This window comes from Camelus bactrianus, chromosome 11 (assembly GCF_048773025.1).
Source record: "Camelus bactrianus isolate YW-2024 breed Bactrian camel chromosome 11, ASM4877302v1, whole genome shotgun sequence".
Classification (NCBI taxonomy): Eukaryota; Metazoa; Chordata; class Mammalia; order Artiodactyla; family Camelidae; genus Camelus; species Camelus bactrianus.
In genome coordinates, this window is record NC_133549.1 from 28,440,116 (window position 1) to 28,457,680 (window position 17,565).

The following is a 17,565-nucleotide window of genomic DNA, read 5'->3' on the forward strand; positions in this document are numbered from 1 at the left end:
ATTGCTTAAACTGATTTGCACTTTCACAAAAGCTCGCAGGACGCTTTGTAGCTCGAACAGAACAGACGAGGTTTCTCTATCAATGGAAATAAAACTGATTAATGCAGCCTATCAGGATAAGAAGCAAATGAAGCATGCAAAAACAACCTCGTACCCCCAGAAGGGGGAAGAAGTGGGACGGGGAGCTAAGTTTCCTCCAAGACTGGTTACAACTTTTTCTTTAATGTTTAAATTAAGAGTTGATGGTTTCTCAGAATGCTTGCCTTATAAGGCTACTGAGGCCCTTGGGCTCACCTCATCACCTTCAGCAGATTGGGGCCAGGAAGAGAAGGAAGGAAGGAAGGAAGGAAGGAAGGGAGGAAGGAAGGAAGGAAGGAAGGAAGGAAGGAAGGAAGGAAGGGAGGGAGGGAGGGAGGGAGGAAGGAAGGGAGGGAGGGAAAGGGAGAAGAGCCTTGTACTTTGGAGTTCGAAGTCAGAAACACAGTATAAAAGTTTCACGATTCTGATTCTGTTAAGTGTTTTCCCCAATCCTGGGGGAATATTCCTCAGGGGATAACTGTATGTCCAGTTTTCTTTTTTAAAGAAAGAGGTTAAGAGTAGTAAGCATTTTTAACCCGAAATTCGAATTAAACTCCCTCTTTAGGCCTTGCTATGGGCTGAAGTCTGGTTGGAAAACTTTTCTCCTATCCCTTTTCTGAGGGACTTAAGTTTTCCTAATCCTCCCTGTTTTCCATCCTCTTCTCTCTTTAAAATGCCCAAGAACCCCTCAGTCCGGCCCTTTTGTGGGTGGGGAGCCTGGTTTTGTTGAGCCTAGTTGAGGAAGGACCACACTCAAATTAAAGTTACTTTTTTAAAAAAAATCCACTTCAGTTTCCCAAGACGACTACTCTGAGGGCATATTGATAAATCTTTATTGACAAAATATTGACATTGACATACTTCTTGGAAGTATATAGTGTGTTAGAATTCTAACAAATTAACACAGAACACAAAAATATTTACATTCTGGTATAGAAGACATTAAGGAAGCATTTGTCACTCTCTTTAGTAAGTCTATGATCTTGGAATAGAAACTCAGTGCTTGAAAACTTGCCGCAGTGTCCTTGGCCACACTTAACATCATCCCCGCTAACTACAGTCCTTCAGTTTTTGCAATAGATAAATTTAAAGTTTGGAATGGCCTTTACGGCAAATGATTGTATTCAGCCAATATCTCCAACCACTTAAAGGAGAAGTTTACTTCGCGGTTTTAAGTCTTGGGATGTTAGGAAAGGGAATGTCCAACAAATAGAATTAATTTAGGTGGTTTTTTTTTTCCAGCACAAGTCCTGACTCCTCTTGTGGGCTCCCTCCCCCGCCACCCTCAGCCCCCCATCCTGCTCCCCGATTCTCTGTAAGAGGACCACTATCGCTGAGCCTACTTCATTTAGCTTTCACAATCACTTTGACGTCAGAAGGTATCAAAAAGTTTACAGACTGCACATTTCTTGGAAAAAAAATCAAAATAAAAAAACACACAGAACCTGTCTTTAAAAGGAAAAGAAAATTACGATTCATTTTCTGTCTTTAGACATCATTCGCCCAACAACTGCTACATGCAATTCAAGTTTTTGAACAGGTGTGGGATGGGGCTGGCTGTGAAATTTCGATTGTTATTGTTACTAATTATTTTTAAAGATTGGGGAAAAACACTCCGAAGTGCAAAATAAAAAGTCCTGTGCCTGGTTGGGTTTTTTTCTTTTATCATCATCATTATCATCATCATTTTATTTTTAAATCGGACTGCGATAAACGGAATACCTGCCAATCATCTTGTCTCGCTGGTTTGGCGTTTGACTGACAGCTCCCCTTGTCAGAGTGCCTTCGGCTTTGCCACCTTTGGATCGCTCTCCCTCTCTCTCTCTCTCTCCCTCTCTCTCAGTCACTCACTCAGCTGCCTCTTAGACAAGGGTTGCGTGTTCATCAAGGAGCCTTCGTCCTCTGACCTCGCGGCGCGGCTCGGATCAGGACCCTTCGCTCTTACTGCCCAACGTCTGCGTCGCGCCGCTCCTCTCTCTGACTCCCTCTCCCCTTCTCCGTGAATGCGTGTGTGCGGTTTGTTTTTGTTTTGTAGGTTTTTTCTTCTTCCCCTCCTCTCCCTGTCTCTGTTTTGCTTCGTGTTGTCCGTTTCTGTGGGGTTCTGTTTGTGTTTTTAATCGTCTGAGGTCACGTCTATTTCCTCGGGACTCGCCTGCTTAGTGGCGATTCTCCACCGGTTAATATGGTGCGTCCCTTTTTTCTTTTGTTGCGAATCTGAGCCTTCTTCCTCCAGCTTCTGCCTTTTGAACTTCGTCCTTCTGTTCTGAAACCATACTTTTACCTGCAGGAGAGAGGCAGATGGGGCGTGTTAGCTTCTCCACAGCGCCCTCCTACCTCTTCCTCTTTTCCCTGGCCCAGACCCGGGTCTGAAACTAAAATTCCAGCTCGTCAGCCGTGTGTGCTCCCGGCCGGCCTCCCCACGGCCTCCCCGCTGGGGAGCAGAGCTCCTGTTCCTTGGCGGGAGCGAAGGCTGGCTCCCTGCCCTTCTGGGCCCTCCCAGGGCACCTCTCCCCACGAGCCCCACGGCCCAGAGGACACAGTGTCCGCTTCTCACTTTTTCCTGCCGGGGACACCCACAGCTCACTGAGTGCAAAAGCCTTGCAAACGCTGGGAAACCTCTATAAAATAATAAGTAAGGGAAAATAAAGAGAGACAAGTCCCTAACTCCCTCTACCTAGCCAGTGCAGGAAAGATCTCATTCCCGCTGCTGCAGTTCCCTGCACGGCCCAATGTGCTTTCTATTTTCTGCCGGTTTCCGCAGCCGTTGCCTAAATATAGCACCTCCTCTGCAAGGCCTGGGCCCTGGGTCGGCAGTCAGGATTTGCCTGAGCTTCCTCCTCTCTGCCCAGGACTCTTGCAGGTGAGGAGTGGTTGTAGGGGGACTGCTGGAGAAAGCCAGGGGGATGGTGGGGTGCAGAACCCTGGGGACCAACTCCGCTGCATCTTTCCAGCTAGGAAAAGAGGCTCAAAAGTGAAAGCTTCTGTAAGACTGGGATAAAAGGGAAGTAAGAGGAAAACAGAAAGAGAAGAGAGGACCCCCCTCTGTCCTCCTCCTGACCAGCCTCAGGACAGGCCAGGGCCAACCTCCCACCCCATCACATCACTTCCCACCAGGGCGGGGCTGGCAATCTGGCCTCCTTTGAGCACGGCTAAAGGTCCGGGGAGCAATTAGGTGGCGCTCGGCTGCTATCCCGAGTGTCCCCTGGGGAAGCTGGTGGTGGGTCCCATTCGGTGACCAGACCAGACAGTAACACTGCCCAAGCTTCCCAGCAGTGAGGTGCAGGTAAGGGAAATGGTGGGGACTGCACCTCCCATGCCCCTGGGGCTGTCCCATTGTGATAGCAGCATCCCAAGCCCCTGAAGTCGGCTCCACTCCCTCCTTTGAGAGGGCAGGCCATGGTCCAGGCTTACTGTTCCCCGAATGCTCCAGTCCCCCAAAGTGCCCCGTGAAAAAGCAGAGTTGGAACAAGGCTGAGTTTAATTTGCTTTGAGTTTGCTAATTGAGGGGGAGGATGGTTCATTTCTCCCAGGCGCTCGCCCAAGGCGCGCGTCGGTGCGCTCGGGGCTTGACACGCACACAAAGGCTCCAGGCAGCGTGGGCAGCGAGGCGGACAAAGACCACCGCCGCCTGGGCTGTCCAGGAGAAATCAGCCGGGCCGTGCCTTGTGCCGGGCCCCGCACCAACCCGCGAGGCCCTCCTCGGTTTTGTCCGAGGGGACGTTTTAAAACAAAAGCCTCGACCTCTTTGCGCCTCCCAGAAAAAAAATGTTACAACTTAATCTGCCCCAAAATGTTACTGTTTGCCGGGAACTTTGACCCCGCCCTGCGGTTCCGCGTACAGTAGCGCCGACTGTAGCCCTAAGTCCCCTCCCCGCCCCCCGGCAGGCCACAGCCAGGCCTGCCTCGAGACCCTATTGCAAAAGAAGGGTCTGCCCCCTGAGGCAGCCCCTCTCCGCAGCCTTCCAGCTCTGTTTCTCTGATTTAGGGACGCACCCAGGATGTCTGGCTCGGCGGTCTGACTCTCTGATCCCCTCAAGGGGAGTAACTGGAGACGTCTATGTGAACCGTGAGCCTACGGTCGCACAGAACTCGACTATAAACCCACTCCCAGCCCTCTCTCCAGCCTATAGCCCCAAACACCCCGACACTCTGCTGGGCTCTCCCTCCTCCTGAACCCCAGCCCTGTCCTCATACTCTCACTGAAAGTCTCACCTAGAGTGCAGAGGTGTCAGCCAGGAGCTGCAAGTCCAGCCCAGCCGTACAGAAGGAGCAATTTAGCCCGTCCCCAAAAAGCCTGATGCGAGTCGGCTCCCACAATCCCCTGCTGGAGCCCAAGGAGGCCAAGGGCACCTCAAAACTTACACATCCTGAATCCGAGCAAGGAACTAGCTTCCGGCCTGTTTGCCGGAGACCCCTCCGCATTTTGCGGGCTGCGTGTGTCCAGAGATTTAGGATGCGGTCGCAGCGCCTGGGCCCGCTTACCTGAGTTTCCGTGAGGCTGAGGCTGTGCGCCAGCTGCTTCCTCTCGGCGCCCACCACGTAGTGGTTCTTCTCGAAGGCGTGTTCCAGCCTCAGAAGCTGGGAAGGGGAAAAGGCGGTTCGGATTCGCTTCGGCTTTCGGGCCAGAGCGTTGTGCAAAAGGAAGCTCTCCGGGCTTGTGTCGTTCCCTGCGCGGGGCACAGAAGTCCGGTTAAAGGGGGCCGTCCTGGCCGGGGCCACGCACTTCTCCCAAGCCGGGCTGACCCGGCACCGCGCTCAGAGCCTCCACTTAGCTGGTGCGGCTCGACTCATGGGGACCCGGGACCCTCCAGAGGCGCGAAGGAGATACCCGTCCAGCTGCCTGGCACGGACAGCCGAGGCTGTACCTGTGCTGCACCCACCCAGCAGCTGCCCCGGCGGGTGAGTCCCCAGGCTCCTGACCTCAGCGGGCTTCGCAGCCGCCCTGGCGCCGCGAGCCTCTCCATCTCCGAGCCGGGCGCCTAAGGCAGAGGAGGGGGCAGCAAGGCTGGGCCCGAGGATTGGCGCCCAGGACCCAAAGAAACGGCTTTCTCATCTTTCTAACCTCTGGGGAAACTTTGCCCCGGGGATGGGGGGAGGAGTGGCGACCAGTTGCTATCTAGTTTTCTCGGGGACTTATATTTAAAGTATTTAAATCTTTCTCCTCCTGAAAAGTGCAGAGGCGGATCGTTGCAGCCCTGCCGGGACCGAAATCTTGCCGGCGGGTGCACAGGGTTTCTGCTGCCGCTGCCTCCCGAGGCCCCGGCTCCCCCGCTGCCCTGCTCCAGAGAACTAGGAGACGCGAGCAAAGGCATCGAAAACCGAGCTGCGGGCACCCGATCGGGCTGTCTGCAACCCTGGAAGATCCCGATAACTCTGGGATGGCACGGGGGCCAAAAGCGTGGCTGGCAGAGAATGAGGAAAGACAGTACTAAACTTTTCTAGCAAAGCCAGAGAGTTTCGGGTTCACTTATTAGGGTGGCAAATCGGTTCACCAAAAACGCAAAGAAAAACAAATCGACAGTTCAAGCGGGAATGGAGGCAAACCCGGTCTGGGAATAAAAGTAAAACATTGTTTTTGTTTGGTTTGCTTTTTTTTTTTTAATTATAGGGGAGAGGGATCTGCCTGATTCTAGGCTCCGGCAGGAACGCAAAGGGTTAATGAATGGACAAGTCGTTGAGTATTGATCGGCGGCCTCGGGAGGTAGGTCTTTTCCCCCCGCTCAGATCACTAAACTAATTACTCGTCTCTTTTTCTGGAGTTTTAACTTTCCTCCCACCTCCACCCAGAGAAAAAAACAAATCCAAAAAATAGCAAGAAAGGAAAACACCCAAACAGATCTCCTCTGGCCTGTCTTCCGACCGGATTCATTTCTTTTAAAAGAAAAACAAAAGCAAAAACCAGACCGAACCTGACTTCCCGCCGTGGCCGCTCGGCGCCCAAATCGAGGTCTCGGCGAGAGTGCCGAGCCTCGGAGGTTTCTCGCCGCGCGGGTTCCCGCCCCTCCCTGAGTCTCCAAAAATAACAGGATAAAACAAATTCCCAGACTTTGCTCTCGGGGCGCGAAGACCTCCTCGCCGCCCGAAAAGGGTCAGAGGCAGAGAAGTCGCAGTCTTCTGCGACTGTAGGGGCGCTGAGTGGGTGGCGAACACGGTCGAACGCAGTCGAAAGCGAACCTGGCGGCCGGGCCCTGTCCGCGCCCCTCGGAGCCAGGGCGGTGAGGGCACCGCCGGGGAAGCAGAGAGCCTGGGGACCCTGCGGGCTCTGTACTCCTTGGCCGCCGGCACTCGGAGCAGGCTGGGACAGCCTGCCTCGACCTTTGGGGACAACTCCTCTCTCTGCGCCCCTCCCTAAAGGGTCAAGAGGCCGCAGGCCAGCACCCAAACTGGCCGCAGCTCTGAGACTGGGGACCAACGCCATGCCCGGCCCCTCGCCGCCCAGTTTCCGAATGCAGGGCACGAACCGGCGGGAGAAACCTCCGCCCAGGCCTTGCCAGGCGCCCACCCGGAGCAGGCCGAGGGCAGTGCGGGCTTCGGCGCAATGCAGCCCCGAGACGTGGCACCTACCTTGGAAGCGGTGGCCCAGATATCGGTACCGGTGGATGAGCCAAGGATAGAAGGTGGACGGGTCCCGTTGCTGCGAGGCGAAGAGGGGGTGTGGCGAGTGCGAGGAGGGCAGGGGGTGGGCGGCCAGGGCGTGCGGCGGCGGCACCGGGTGCACTGGCACGGCGGGGTTGGGCGGGTGCGAGACCGCCTCGGCGAACACCAAGTCCGGGTTGGAGTAGACGCCTCTGCCGGCGGCGGCGGCAGCGGCCGAGTGGAAGCCGTTGAGGAAAGGGTTTATGGGGCTGGAGTTGGCGTAGCTGAGCGCTGCGGGACGGATGGGGTCCTCAGAGCGCGAGGCGGGCAGGGGACTGTCCTTGGCCACCAGCGACTCGATGGTGAAGCAGCGCTTGGGCGCCGGCTGGAACATGCTGCGCCGAGGAGCGGGCGCTCGGGGCTCCCGGCTCCTCGGGACCGCGGCGCGCTGCCTCCGCCACCCGCTGCCCGCTGCCCGCGGCGAGGACCGACGAGAATTGGGGACTTGTTTGTTGGGGGTGGGGGTGGGGGGAGGAAAGGAAGAGAGAAAGGAAAGGAAAGGAAAAAGGAAAGGGGGGGGGGAGGGAGAGGCAACGCCGAGGATCCCGAGAATCTTGCACCAAACGCGCCCAACCTGGAGAGAGGGGGGAAAATCCTTCCAGAAGAATTTGCAGGCGTGGATTGGGGTAATTTTTTTTTTTTTTTTGGCGAGATGGCGTGGGGGGATCGGAGTTAGAGGCAGGGAGGAGAGGGGGGGAAAGTTTCTCAGAGGAAGCAAAAAAAAAAAAAAAAGTTTTCTCTCCTCTGCAAAATGCGGGCAGGGCGCCCTAAGTCCAAGGACAATCCATGGAAGTGTTCGCTTCTTCACAAGTTGTGCAAACGATTTGTTAGTTCATGAGCCTAATTAGTGCGGGGATCACATAAACAGCTTCCTCCGAAGCCTGGTAAATGGCTTGATGATTGGTCGCTATTACTCGCCCTGAGGTGGAAGGGGGGAGACTCTTTAAAGTGCGTCAGAGGGAGGCGAGTGCCTGGGAACCCGGAGGCCTGGATCCGGGCCGAGAGTGGAACGGAGTCGGCGCCGCTGCCTCGACCGTGCCTCCCGCGCCCGCCAGGCCGCCTGGCCTCTCCGCGCTGTAGCCCCGCGCTCCTAGCTCACTCGCTCCCGCGGCGCCCGCTGAGGCTTCTTCTCCTCCTCTTTCGCCTCCTCCTCTTCCTTCTGCCTCTCCTCCTCCTCCTCCTCTTCCTCCTTCTTCTCCTCCTCCTCTTCTTCCTCCTCCTCTTTCCCCACCTCCTCCCACTCAGCCACCGCCTCCTTCTCTCCACCACCACCACTCCCTGCGGGGCACCCGGGTCCCTGCAGAGCACCCGGCCGGTGCCGCCTCCGCTGCGGTCCCTTCGATCCCGAGCCTGCTGAACCCGAACTGGTGGGACAGACGGACAGACTGACACACAGATTCCTCACCCCTAGCGCGCCTCCGCCGCTGCCCACCGCGACCCCGCGTCAGGGGAGCTCGGATCGCCCCGGGAGCACACAAGGGTAAGCGGGCAAGGGTTGGTTCCGTTCGGTCAAACAAATCCCTACCCCCCAGAAAACTCCTGGCGGTTTCCTAGGTGAGGAGGGAGCCTTGTCGGGGGAGGGGGGATCCTCCAACGACACGTAGCCCCGACGTCCCAGGGTCGCTCCTTTCGCGATCCATGACCCGGCTCGTTGGTTTCCAAGTTGAGACTAGAGTGGACGACCCAGCCTGGGAGATGGGCTTCCAACTAGCCCACAGGCTCTCCGGGATATTTTTCTCCGGGAGGGTGTTCATATTCCCCCACATAATTCCTTCTGCATTATCTGGGACTGAGGGTCCAAGGTCAAGGAAGAGACTGATGGGGTACTACTATTACCACTGCGTTGTCGTTATAATTTTTGTTAGTGCTGTTAGTATTGTTATTATTGCTGCTATTATTATTGTCATCGTTATTATTATCATTATTATTTCTATTATTATTCTGCCATCTGTCGTCCCAGGGGCGGGTTGCTCTGCAAACCCAGGGCTTGCAACTAGGGAGTGCAGATCGCTTCTCCGGTCCCAAGCCTTGTCCGCATTTTCGAGCTCGCCTTCGGTTTTGGGATGATTTTAGGGCCGAGTTCCCTCGTCCCCATTGGCTCACGCAGCGGCATAATTATGATCACATCCCCCAGGCTGCTGGCGCTGCTCTCTGTTTATTGGTGGTTAAAGATCTATTATCTATTCATCAGCCTCCTCTTTTTTCCTCTTTTTCTTTTTGCCAGTTACATTCTTCTTAAGTGAAGTACCAGCAGGTATTTTGCACGTTTACAATTAATGATTTTTAAAAAATCTGACATCCTTTTAATCTATTACTTGGAGGCCCATGTCATTTCTCTTAAGGATGAAGAAATGCCAGTGTTTGGTGACTAGGTTGCCGTGAGACCCAAAAAATGTCGATTGGGAGAGGGAGAAGAGGGAAATCATGTAAAGTCAGGCTTCAACGCCACCGGATTCATCAATCAAAGGTCCCCAGATCTCCAGACATGCTCCCCTGCTTTCTCAGCTGCCCACTCTCTGCCCTGATTCTCTATAGTTTCATCTGCTGTGTATTTATGTTTATGTCAATTTCTCCATTTTATCCCAGGCATGATCTGTGTTTGCGGGTAGGGTGGGAAGAGGGTCCAAATCCCCTTTTGGAAAACACTCCAGGCAAAAGAAGAGTTAAGGGTGTGTTTTCTGGGGTTGCCTGGGCACCTGACCTTAGTGAGGGCCCAAAAGAGATTATTCATGCTGTCTCCCTGAACATTCCCAGGGCACACATACATATACACACACGATACAGTTGTGGGCCCCAGGTCTGCACTCGCCCCAAGAAACCTGCCTCAGGCATCAGCCCTCTGCCACCAGCTCTGGGCAGGGGTCTTGGCTGGGTTTTCACCCCTAGTGGGCAACCTTGCTTTGTGGCATTCCCCACCCCCCTCATCCTTTTCCCTAGGCTCAAGGATACAGGGTGTTCAATCCAGCCTCTTGGGGTGGGGCGCAGTTTGAATACACACCTCCCTGGGTCCTGAAACACTGACCTCCAAAAATATTGTCTCCAGTTCAGAAATCTTTCCCTCAATTAGGCTGTAGAGACAAAGCCTCACTGTGCCCTGGTGGGCAGGAAGCCTGAAGCCCCAGGGAAAGTGGAAGTTTTTGGGCTGTGCTAGCCAGCCAGCCTGGGGTGGAGGTAAGGGTCAGTCCTCCCTTCTGGAAAGAAACACCCAATTTAGGTGGGCTGTAGATCCTGGATCCTGGAGCCCATGAGAGAGGATCCCTTTCTCCATGGAAGGATCTCCAGCAGGGCTAGAGAGTCAGGCCTGCCCTCAGGCCAGGCCTTCCAAACTCCTTAGGCTCCAAGTGGGAAACTGGGGGCACTAAGAGCCCTGCCCTGGCTGCAAGGCTGGGAGTGGTCATTTAGGCACAGTCTTAGTGATCTTGGCTGGGGGTATGACAGTAGATGACCTTGAAAGTAAAGGGGATCCAATCAGTGTCTGAGAGGTGAAGTGAGGCCAGCCATGGTATGATAAGTTTCCCCTCTACTAAACTCTCAGAGTAAAACTAAATGTTGCTGGTACTATCTTAAACCCCTTCTCTGCCCCCCAACCCTCACCCTACTTTGGCCAAGATGTGTCCGGAGAGTGTCCCAAGGAAGTGAGCAACACTATGGAGCCCAGAGTCTCAGCCTCGCTCCTGAGGCAGGGACAGTGGTTCGTCTGGGGCAGAGGGCCCAGGCTGCTCCCAGTATGCATTGTCCTTGCAGGCCACCCGCCTCTTGCAAACTACTCTGACAGGGCCAGGTTTGCCCCGGGGGCTCCAGTTACTACCAGGTAGGTGAGGGTGAAGGAGTCTGATGCCCGCCCTCCTGGCAGGAGTAGGACTTGGCAGTTCCTCTGCCCCTATGCGCTGCTGGTGGCTAAACCTCTCCTGGGCCCCCACAAGGGAGAAGCGGGTTTCCAGTGAGTCAGAGGCCCAACACGGAAGACCTGGACACTGAGAAATCTATGCTAATTCATGTGCCCAGACAGAGGAGCTCCAAAAGTTTCGAGCTGCCCAGCCCCGACGTGTGGAGGAATTAACTAGGAGAGTAACTCATTAACCAGGCTGGCGGGTGCGGGTACACCAGGGCGCTGGGCACTCTAGTCTGGACTCGGACCCTGAGCTGCCTCTAGACTCCACTCCTAGGACCCAGCGGCTGCCATTCATTTAACTTGTGGCGTCTTCAGCCTTGCAGAATCCGGCCCCTCTTTGTTCCTTAGCTGCCCGGGAAGAGTGGGTGTTTGGTTAAGTACCGGTGTGAGCAGTGGGAAGTGGGGGGATTTCTGAGGCTCCATCTTAGACAAGAGGCTCCCAATCCCCACACCCCGAGTCGCTGAGGGTTTTGCTCTGTAGACTCAAGAATCTACACTCTGCAGGCAGCTGAACTAGCAGACATGTGATGAAAGTTCCATTCTTGGATCTGTCACTTACTGACCGAGCAATCTTGGGCAACACCACAACCTCTCCCGACCTCCATTTTGTCACCTGTAAAATGCTGCTTGCGAGGCCATGGAGGGTAGGAGACTGGCCTGTTTGGGGGAGTGGTAGAACCCTTCTGCTTCCCGATTGTGATCGTAATTACACTCTCGTGTGTGTCTTAAAAACTCATAGAACTGTACACTACAAAGGGTGAGTTTTATTGTATGTAAGTTATACCTTAGTAAACCTGCCCCCCTCCCTGCAAAAATCAGGCCTGGATGACCTTGGGCAAGTTACCTAACCTCTCTGTTGCCTGTTATCTCTTCTGGGAAAACGAGGTTAAATAATAGTACCTTGGCCCTTGAGGTTGTTCAACATATAAGCCAAGCAAAGTGCTTAGACAGTGTGCAGCATATAATGAATGAGCTGTAACAAAAGTGAGCTCTTGTCCTTGGTGTTGAGGTTATTATTATTACCTACCCACCTCCAGGGCTTGTTGCTGGGCTTGGAGATGGAGCAATCAAGTTGTACAAACAAGAGCTATTGCTCATCTCACGCTCCTGCCATTCTCCCCTCCAGTGCTCCCCCAAACGCCAGGGACTTCTCTAGGGAGGTTCTGGGAGTGAGAGAGGCTTGGATTCCTGGCTAGTAGGAGACATCAAAGGGCAGAGCTTTCCGGTGATCTCCCGTACCATCTGCTCTGAGTGTCCCACCAGGCCCACCTCACCCGGCTTCTGCTTCTCCCTCGCTCGGCTCCTAATAGACCTGTGTGATAACTGGAGTAGATGCATAGATTCATGCAACTCTGGATAGGTGCCCAGGTGCTGCCTGGGGTCTCTACCTGTGTGACCTTCACCTTCTCGAGCCTCGGTTTCCTCATTTATGAAAAGGAAATATCTTACTTGTTTGAGAGGAGTAAATGAGCTAATGCTTGGCACAGTTTCCGTTCATCAGATTTTAGTTAATGTGAGGCCATGGCCTTGTACATCCTGCCTACCTGCCACGCTGGGCTAAATCCAGGTCGCCGTGGTCAGGACCCTCCCGGAGAGCCAGTCCCTCCAGCCTGCAGTGTGCGCCGGCAAGGCAATGCGGGAAGCACAGGCGTCAGTGGAGAGTGAGCCCTTTCCGGGGCCCAAGGTGTCCCAGGGATGGGGAGATCCTCAGGACTCAGTTAAGAATTCCTCCAGCCCACAGTGATTTCCAGTCATCCGGCCTCTGAATTGCGTAGGGCAGCAGTGGTAAAACGAAAAAAAAAATTAATATCCAAAAAAAACGGTTGTTTTTTTTTTATTGTTATTAAGGCAAATCCCTTTCTGGTGCCTAGAGGCCGCTCGCTGGGCAGGCACGGCAGCCCGGGGTGGATATCCGCGTGCGCGCAGCGGCGCCTAGTGGCGAGGGCTGGGCGCGGGCAGCATACCCGTGGAGCCGCTGAGCCCCGCGCGCCCCAGAGTGCTGGGGTTGTGCCCCACTGCCAAGACCTTGCCGTGACCGCAGTCTGATCCAGGAGAGGAAGTCAAAGGAGGCTCAATGGCCACAGAGGAGAGAGGACATCTAGGACATGCGTCCCTCCTCCCTCCATCAGCTCCAGCTCCCCATTTCAGAGTTTACCACTCACGCTGGAATTCCAGCTTCGCTAGGAATCTGGCTTCCTTCGGAAGAGTGAAAGGAAGAGGGGACGGGTTCTGTTCTAAAAGGGGCGATGAGGACGTGATCACCTGTGCCAGGGCAATACTGCACAAATGCAGCCAACATCGTGTCTGAGGCCCCCGACCCTGGTGGCTCGCAGGATGGGATGGCCTGCACTGGCCCCGCCTGGGGTGGAATCCGAAGAGCTGGGGTTGCGGAGTGCTGCCCCTCTTAACTTCAAGCCCCCTCGTGGCCAGTGGAGGACGCCCTGAGACAGGGATCCTGATGGTTACTGCTGAGGTAGCAGTTGATCACCAGCCAGATTAGGTGGCCATGACCTGGCCCGGGTGACTGGTCCCTTCCTCCTGGTGCGCGTGTACTCATCTGTCCCTGTGCAAGTAGGTTCCTCCAGTGAGATGAAGCCCTGCAATCCAAACAAAGTTCGTTGGAAACCTGCGGGTAACTGTTCAAAGATTCCTCTGGGGGAACTGAGCCCTCGCAGGAGGATCTGGACCCTGGTCCAGGCCTCTGCTGCCCCGGACTGCAGGAAGCAGGCTCTATCCTTTTCCGGGCGTTAGTTAGCAGGAGCCTACGAGTGCCTGCACCGTCTGGGTCTCCGAGATCCGTCCCTTTTTGAGAGCCAGTGTTTCAGAGCCAGGAACTCCGCGCTGACCCGTGAAGCCACACGCAAGACCTGACCGTGGAGTTTACCTCCTTCACCACTTTGAAACTCGTCAACCAACACAGAGCCTGTGCCGATTCACTATCGAAAGCAAGGAAACAGATAAAAGGAGGTCCCAGTTTCTTTCTCCCTCGGCTGCCTTCAAATGAAAGTCGAAAGGCCAAGCAAGGATAAGAAAGGGGTATGCTGACTGACAGACACAGGGACGCAGGAATTAGGGAACATAGGCACACTTGCTCAGGCGACTGACTGCCTGCCTGGACAGGGATGGAGATAGCGCCCCTGCACTGTCCCTGCTAGTGGGTGGGTGGGGTTATTGCTTTCCTTTCCAGCAGTCCCAAAAGCTTTGCTTCATTGGGCTACAAGGCCATGGACTGTTGCCAGAAGCTCCCTGCTGAAAGATAAGATGACCTGTTTAGCGGGCCACAGGCCCAGCATGGGAGGTGGGGGACGCATCTGCTGACTCCTCCACCACCTTCCTGGACATCTTTTCATTTCAGACTCTGCTCTTGCCACTGGTCACGGGCCTTGTATGTAACTTGGGTTCCAGTCCTCTAAGGAGCTGCTTGGGGTAGTCAACGGGAATTCACCTTCCACCTTAGGAGAGGCTTCTGAAACGCTGGTGTCCCACCAGCCTCTCTCTTAGGCACTTTATTGTCTCTTTTTTGTACTTCCCCATTTTCTGGACTCTGGAAGTTTGGGATAGGGCTTAGAAAGGAGGTTGTGGTCATTTGAGGAAAGAAGGCAACTGGAGGCTTCTTCTCTTGGACACTTTAGCTCTCCATGAAACCTGGAGAGGACGCCGGGAAGACTTAGAAGAACAATTCCTTTCCCTGTATCGAACTTTAGCTTTTAAATAAGGCGTATTTGCTTACACCAAGAGCTCAGTGAACCTCACAATCTGGTGTGGAAGGAATCATGATACCCATTTTCCAGATGAGAAAACCGAGACTCAGAGAGGTCACCCTGCGAGAAGCCCTGAGACAGCCCTGCCTCCAACCTCCAGCTCCCCCCACCTCCCCCCTCGATAGACACCTGCATTCAAGATAATGAGAGATGGTGGCAAAAAGCTCCCCCGCAGGCAGTCTGGGGCGCCCAAACTGTCTCTTTCAGGCGGCCCCACATAGTATAACTCCATCACTTGCCTCGAACCCACTTGCCCACCATTGTCCTCTAGGCCCCCTTTTCCGGCCTAAGGCCTTTCCTCAAGCCGTCTTGCTCCTTCCCAGGTCGCCTCCTGAGGACTCAAGCCCCTGATTTAGGACTAGTGGGTCTGTGGCGGCCTCCCTGCGCCAGTAAACGGAAGCTCTGGTAGACCAGCGCTGGCCTGCCCGGCGCTCTGAGGCCTCCGCCGAGACTCTGTGCGCTCCGCAGCTTCGCGTTGCTCTTCAAAGCATCCCTGAAATCTCCGAGGATGCCCTGCGCCGGAGGTCCAGAATCCGGGAGCGCGGCCTGAGCCCTCCCTCTCAGCCAGCAAGACGCCCCAAAAGCCCCTGGCCCAGCGACCTCTGCCTCCTTAGCTCTGCCCAGCCTGCCCAGAGCTGGCCGGGGGACAGAAGAGTGGCCAGGGGGTAGGAGCTTCCGAAGAGGCCTACAGATAGGGTCTGACCGCCCTCCTCATGAGGAGACCCCCTCCCGGAGCCACGGCCCCTGGCTATCTTTAATTACTGGCGGCCACAGCGGCAGGCAGACGGCCTCCCAGGACGATCGATCGGGATGCAGTCTTCTGATTCGGCCCCACAGCTGCACCGCCCCGCCACGCTCACATTCGGGGGCCCTAGCACCTGGAGGTTGGACACACCAGACCCCGCTTTCCTATTTGCGTCTCCTCGGTATCTGGGCGTTGGGACACGCGGTGAGCTCCGCTTCCCCCGCGACTCCGCGGAGCCTCTGGCGGCTGAAGCAGAGGCAGAGAATGGGGCCCTCCAGAGGCCTTCAAGCGGCCAAAGCTGGGTCCGGCTTCCCACCCCCACCCCCACCCCCACCTCAACCCCCGCCCCATGCACACCCCCGGCAGGGACCCGGAGAGGCCCGACCGCAGCTGCCCTCCGCTTAGCCTGGCCGCCAGCGGCTCGCCGGGGTCTACGCAACAAAGGGTGGCAACGCGGTGGCGCGGGCAGGGACCTCATTGGTTCAATATTAGCTTTTCATTCCAGTCTATTGTGCCCATCTGAGATAATATTGACTCTGAGGTGAGAGCCCACAGACGACAGGGCTTGTCTAACACTCTGCGGCAGGGCGCTCGAAGGGAAGAGAACCAGAAATGGAGAGTTAAAGAGACTGCAAATAAAAGCTGCTGGCGCGGCTGCGCGCCCCAGGGCCGCGCATGGCCCAACAGCCCCGCGCTCTCTCCTCCCGGCGTACGCCTCGGCCTCCGACCCAGGAACCGAGGGTCGGGAGAGGCTCCTGGGGTCTGGGGGCCGCTCTGAGGAAGAGCAATGAGCGTTCCCATCTAAAACCACCCTCGTTTAACACCCCCCGCCCTCCATCTTCCAGACAACTGATTTTGAGGTTCCGCTTCTGGGCAACTCTGGAGAAAAACGAATTCCCATGCATATCGTTTTAGTTTGCCAGAAAGCCAACTGAAATATATTCCCCTTTTAAACGATGTAACACCTTAGGGTAACTTCGCTGTCAAAGTATTTCTCCGATTTCCGCAGCATCAAAAGAGTAAACACGCGCAGCGATTATTGTTAGGCTGCACTACTTGCGAGTGCGCGGTTAATATCAAATTTCTAACTGCATTTTGCTTTGCTTTGAATCGTCTCCTTGCAGCCCATCCACGGGTTTCTTAACCGCCCTTCTAACCGCAGCTTTAAAGGGCCTCTGGAATGTTGAAGTCTTGCATATAATAAGATTCGTTTCAATTTCCGAATTCTCTCTAAATGCCTACATTGGAAAAATGACACTTTAAGTTGTCTTATGTGTCAAAGAGAACTCTTAGGTTTACACTCTCGGGACCCACCGCCAAATGCTCAGAGCTTGCAGTGAACGCGTGACTGAACGTTCCCGGGTCGTTTAAGAAATTTGTGTCTCCCCCCTCATTGGAGTCTGACCTCTGTAAAAGATAATCTCCGTTACTCCAATAAGGAGCTGGTCGTTTGGAATCTTTACATCTACCCCAAGACACTTGGGTGTGTGGGGAGCTGGGATGGGGCAAGAAATGGGGTGGGGGCTTCAGCATCCAGGGAACCGTTGTGCGCCTCCCTCCTTCCGCCGAAGTGCCCCATGCTGAGCTGGGGCTCAGCGATCACGATCTCCAGCACCGTGAATATTTTAGAGGAGGACATTCTGTTTAATATATGTGTTCTGTAATATATTATATATATGATCCGTTTGTAGTATATATTATTTAGCATATAATATGTATTATATGGTTTCATCATGTCATATACTGTCTACCATATATTTAAGCCCGAGTTCCAATTTACATTAATATGTTAGTTAACATATGATACATTTTATACGTTACATGTTATACGTCATGTGTAGATAGTTCTGGATATATATGTACATATAAATATATTTATTTTACGTATGTGTGTAAAAGTATTTGGGGGAGCCTATAATTTCCCTGCAAGTACATATTTGATCGTTTTCATACAAAGTTTTTTTTTTTTTAAGTCCTAGTGGAAACCACTTTGACATCAGCTGTCCTTACAACAAATGCCCTGGGGTCCAATTTCGGCCCCAGGGAAAGGCGGGAGCGGGTAACTCGGCCGTAAGGGACAGCAGATCCGCTCTAGAAAGTGGTTTTCCAAACGCCCATTCCCTGGGGACAGAGGAGGAAACGTTCTGGACCTAGTGGCAGGCTCTTCTCGCTTGCGTCGTGTGGTTGTTTTGGTTTTGAGAGAGGCTGTTTAGAGGCTCCGATGGTCCCTACACTGATGTCATGAATTAAAAATGAATTTGAGGAGTGCAGCATATGCTCAGCTGAGGCGTCTGGGAGAGCAGCGGAGGCCTTTCACCCCGGATTCTGGGCTCCAGACGCCGCACTGGCGGCTCCGGCCTCCGCGGGCGACGCGGGCGCGCACAGCGGTCCGGGCTCCCGAGGTCCCCGCTCCAGCCTGCAGCCGCCCTCCGACCTCGTGCCAGGAAAAGCTG

At 54.5% G+C, this 17,565-nt stretch overlaps 1 protein-coding gene across 2 annotated transcripts; it reads right to left on the minus strand.

The window, feature by feature from the left end:
• Positions 1-889: 889 nt before the first annotated feature.
• Positions 890-7,544, minus strand: EMX2 (empty spiracles homeobox 2). 2 transcript variants are annotated; one of them, XM_074373548.1, is made up of 3 exons: positions 6,643-7,544; positions 4,561-4,745; positions 890-2,359 (listed from the first exon to the last, which is right to left on the minus strand). In XM_074373548.1, exons 1-3 carry the CDS (start codon positions 7,046-7,048, stop codon positions 2,192-2,194), a joined length of 759 nt encoding a protein of 252 aa, XP_074229649.1. In that variant the 5' UTR covers positions 7,049-7,544; the 3' UTR covers positions 890-2,191. The 2 variants fall into 2 exon arrangements, with proteins under 2 accessions (XP_074229649.1, XP_074229650.1); XM_074373549.1 differs by lacking the exon at positions 4,561-4,745 and having other exon boundaries at positions 6,643-7,183.
• Between the last annotated feature and the right edge of the window lie 10,021 nt (positions 7,545-17,565).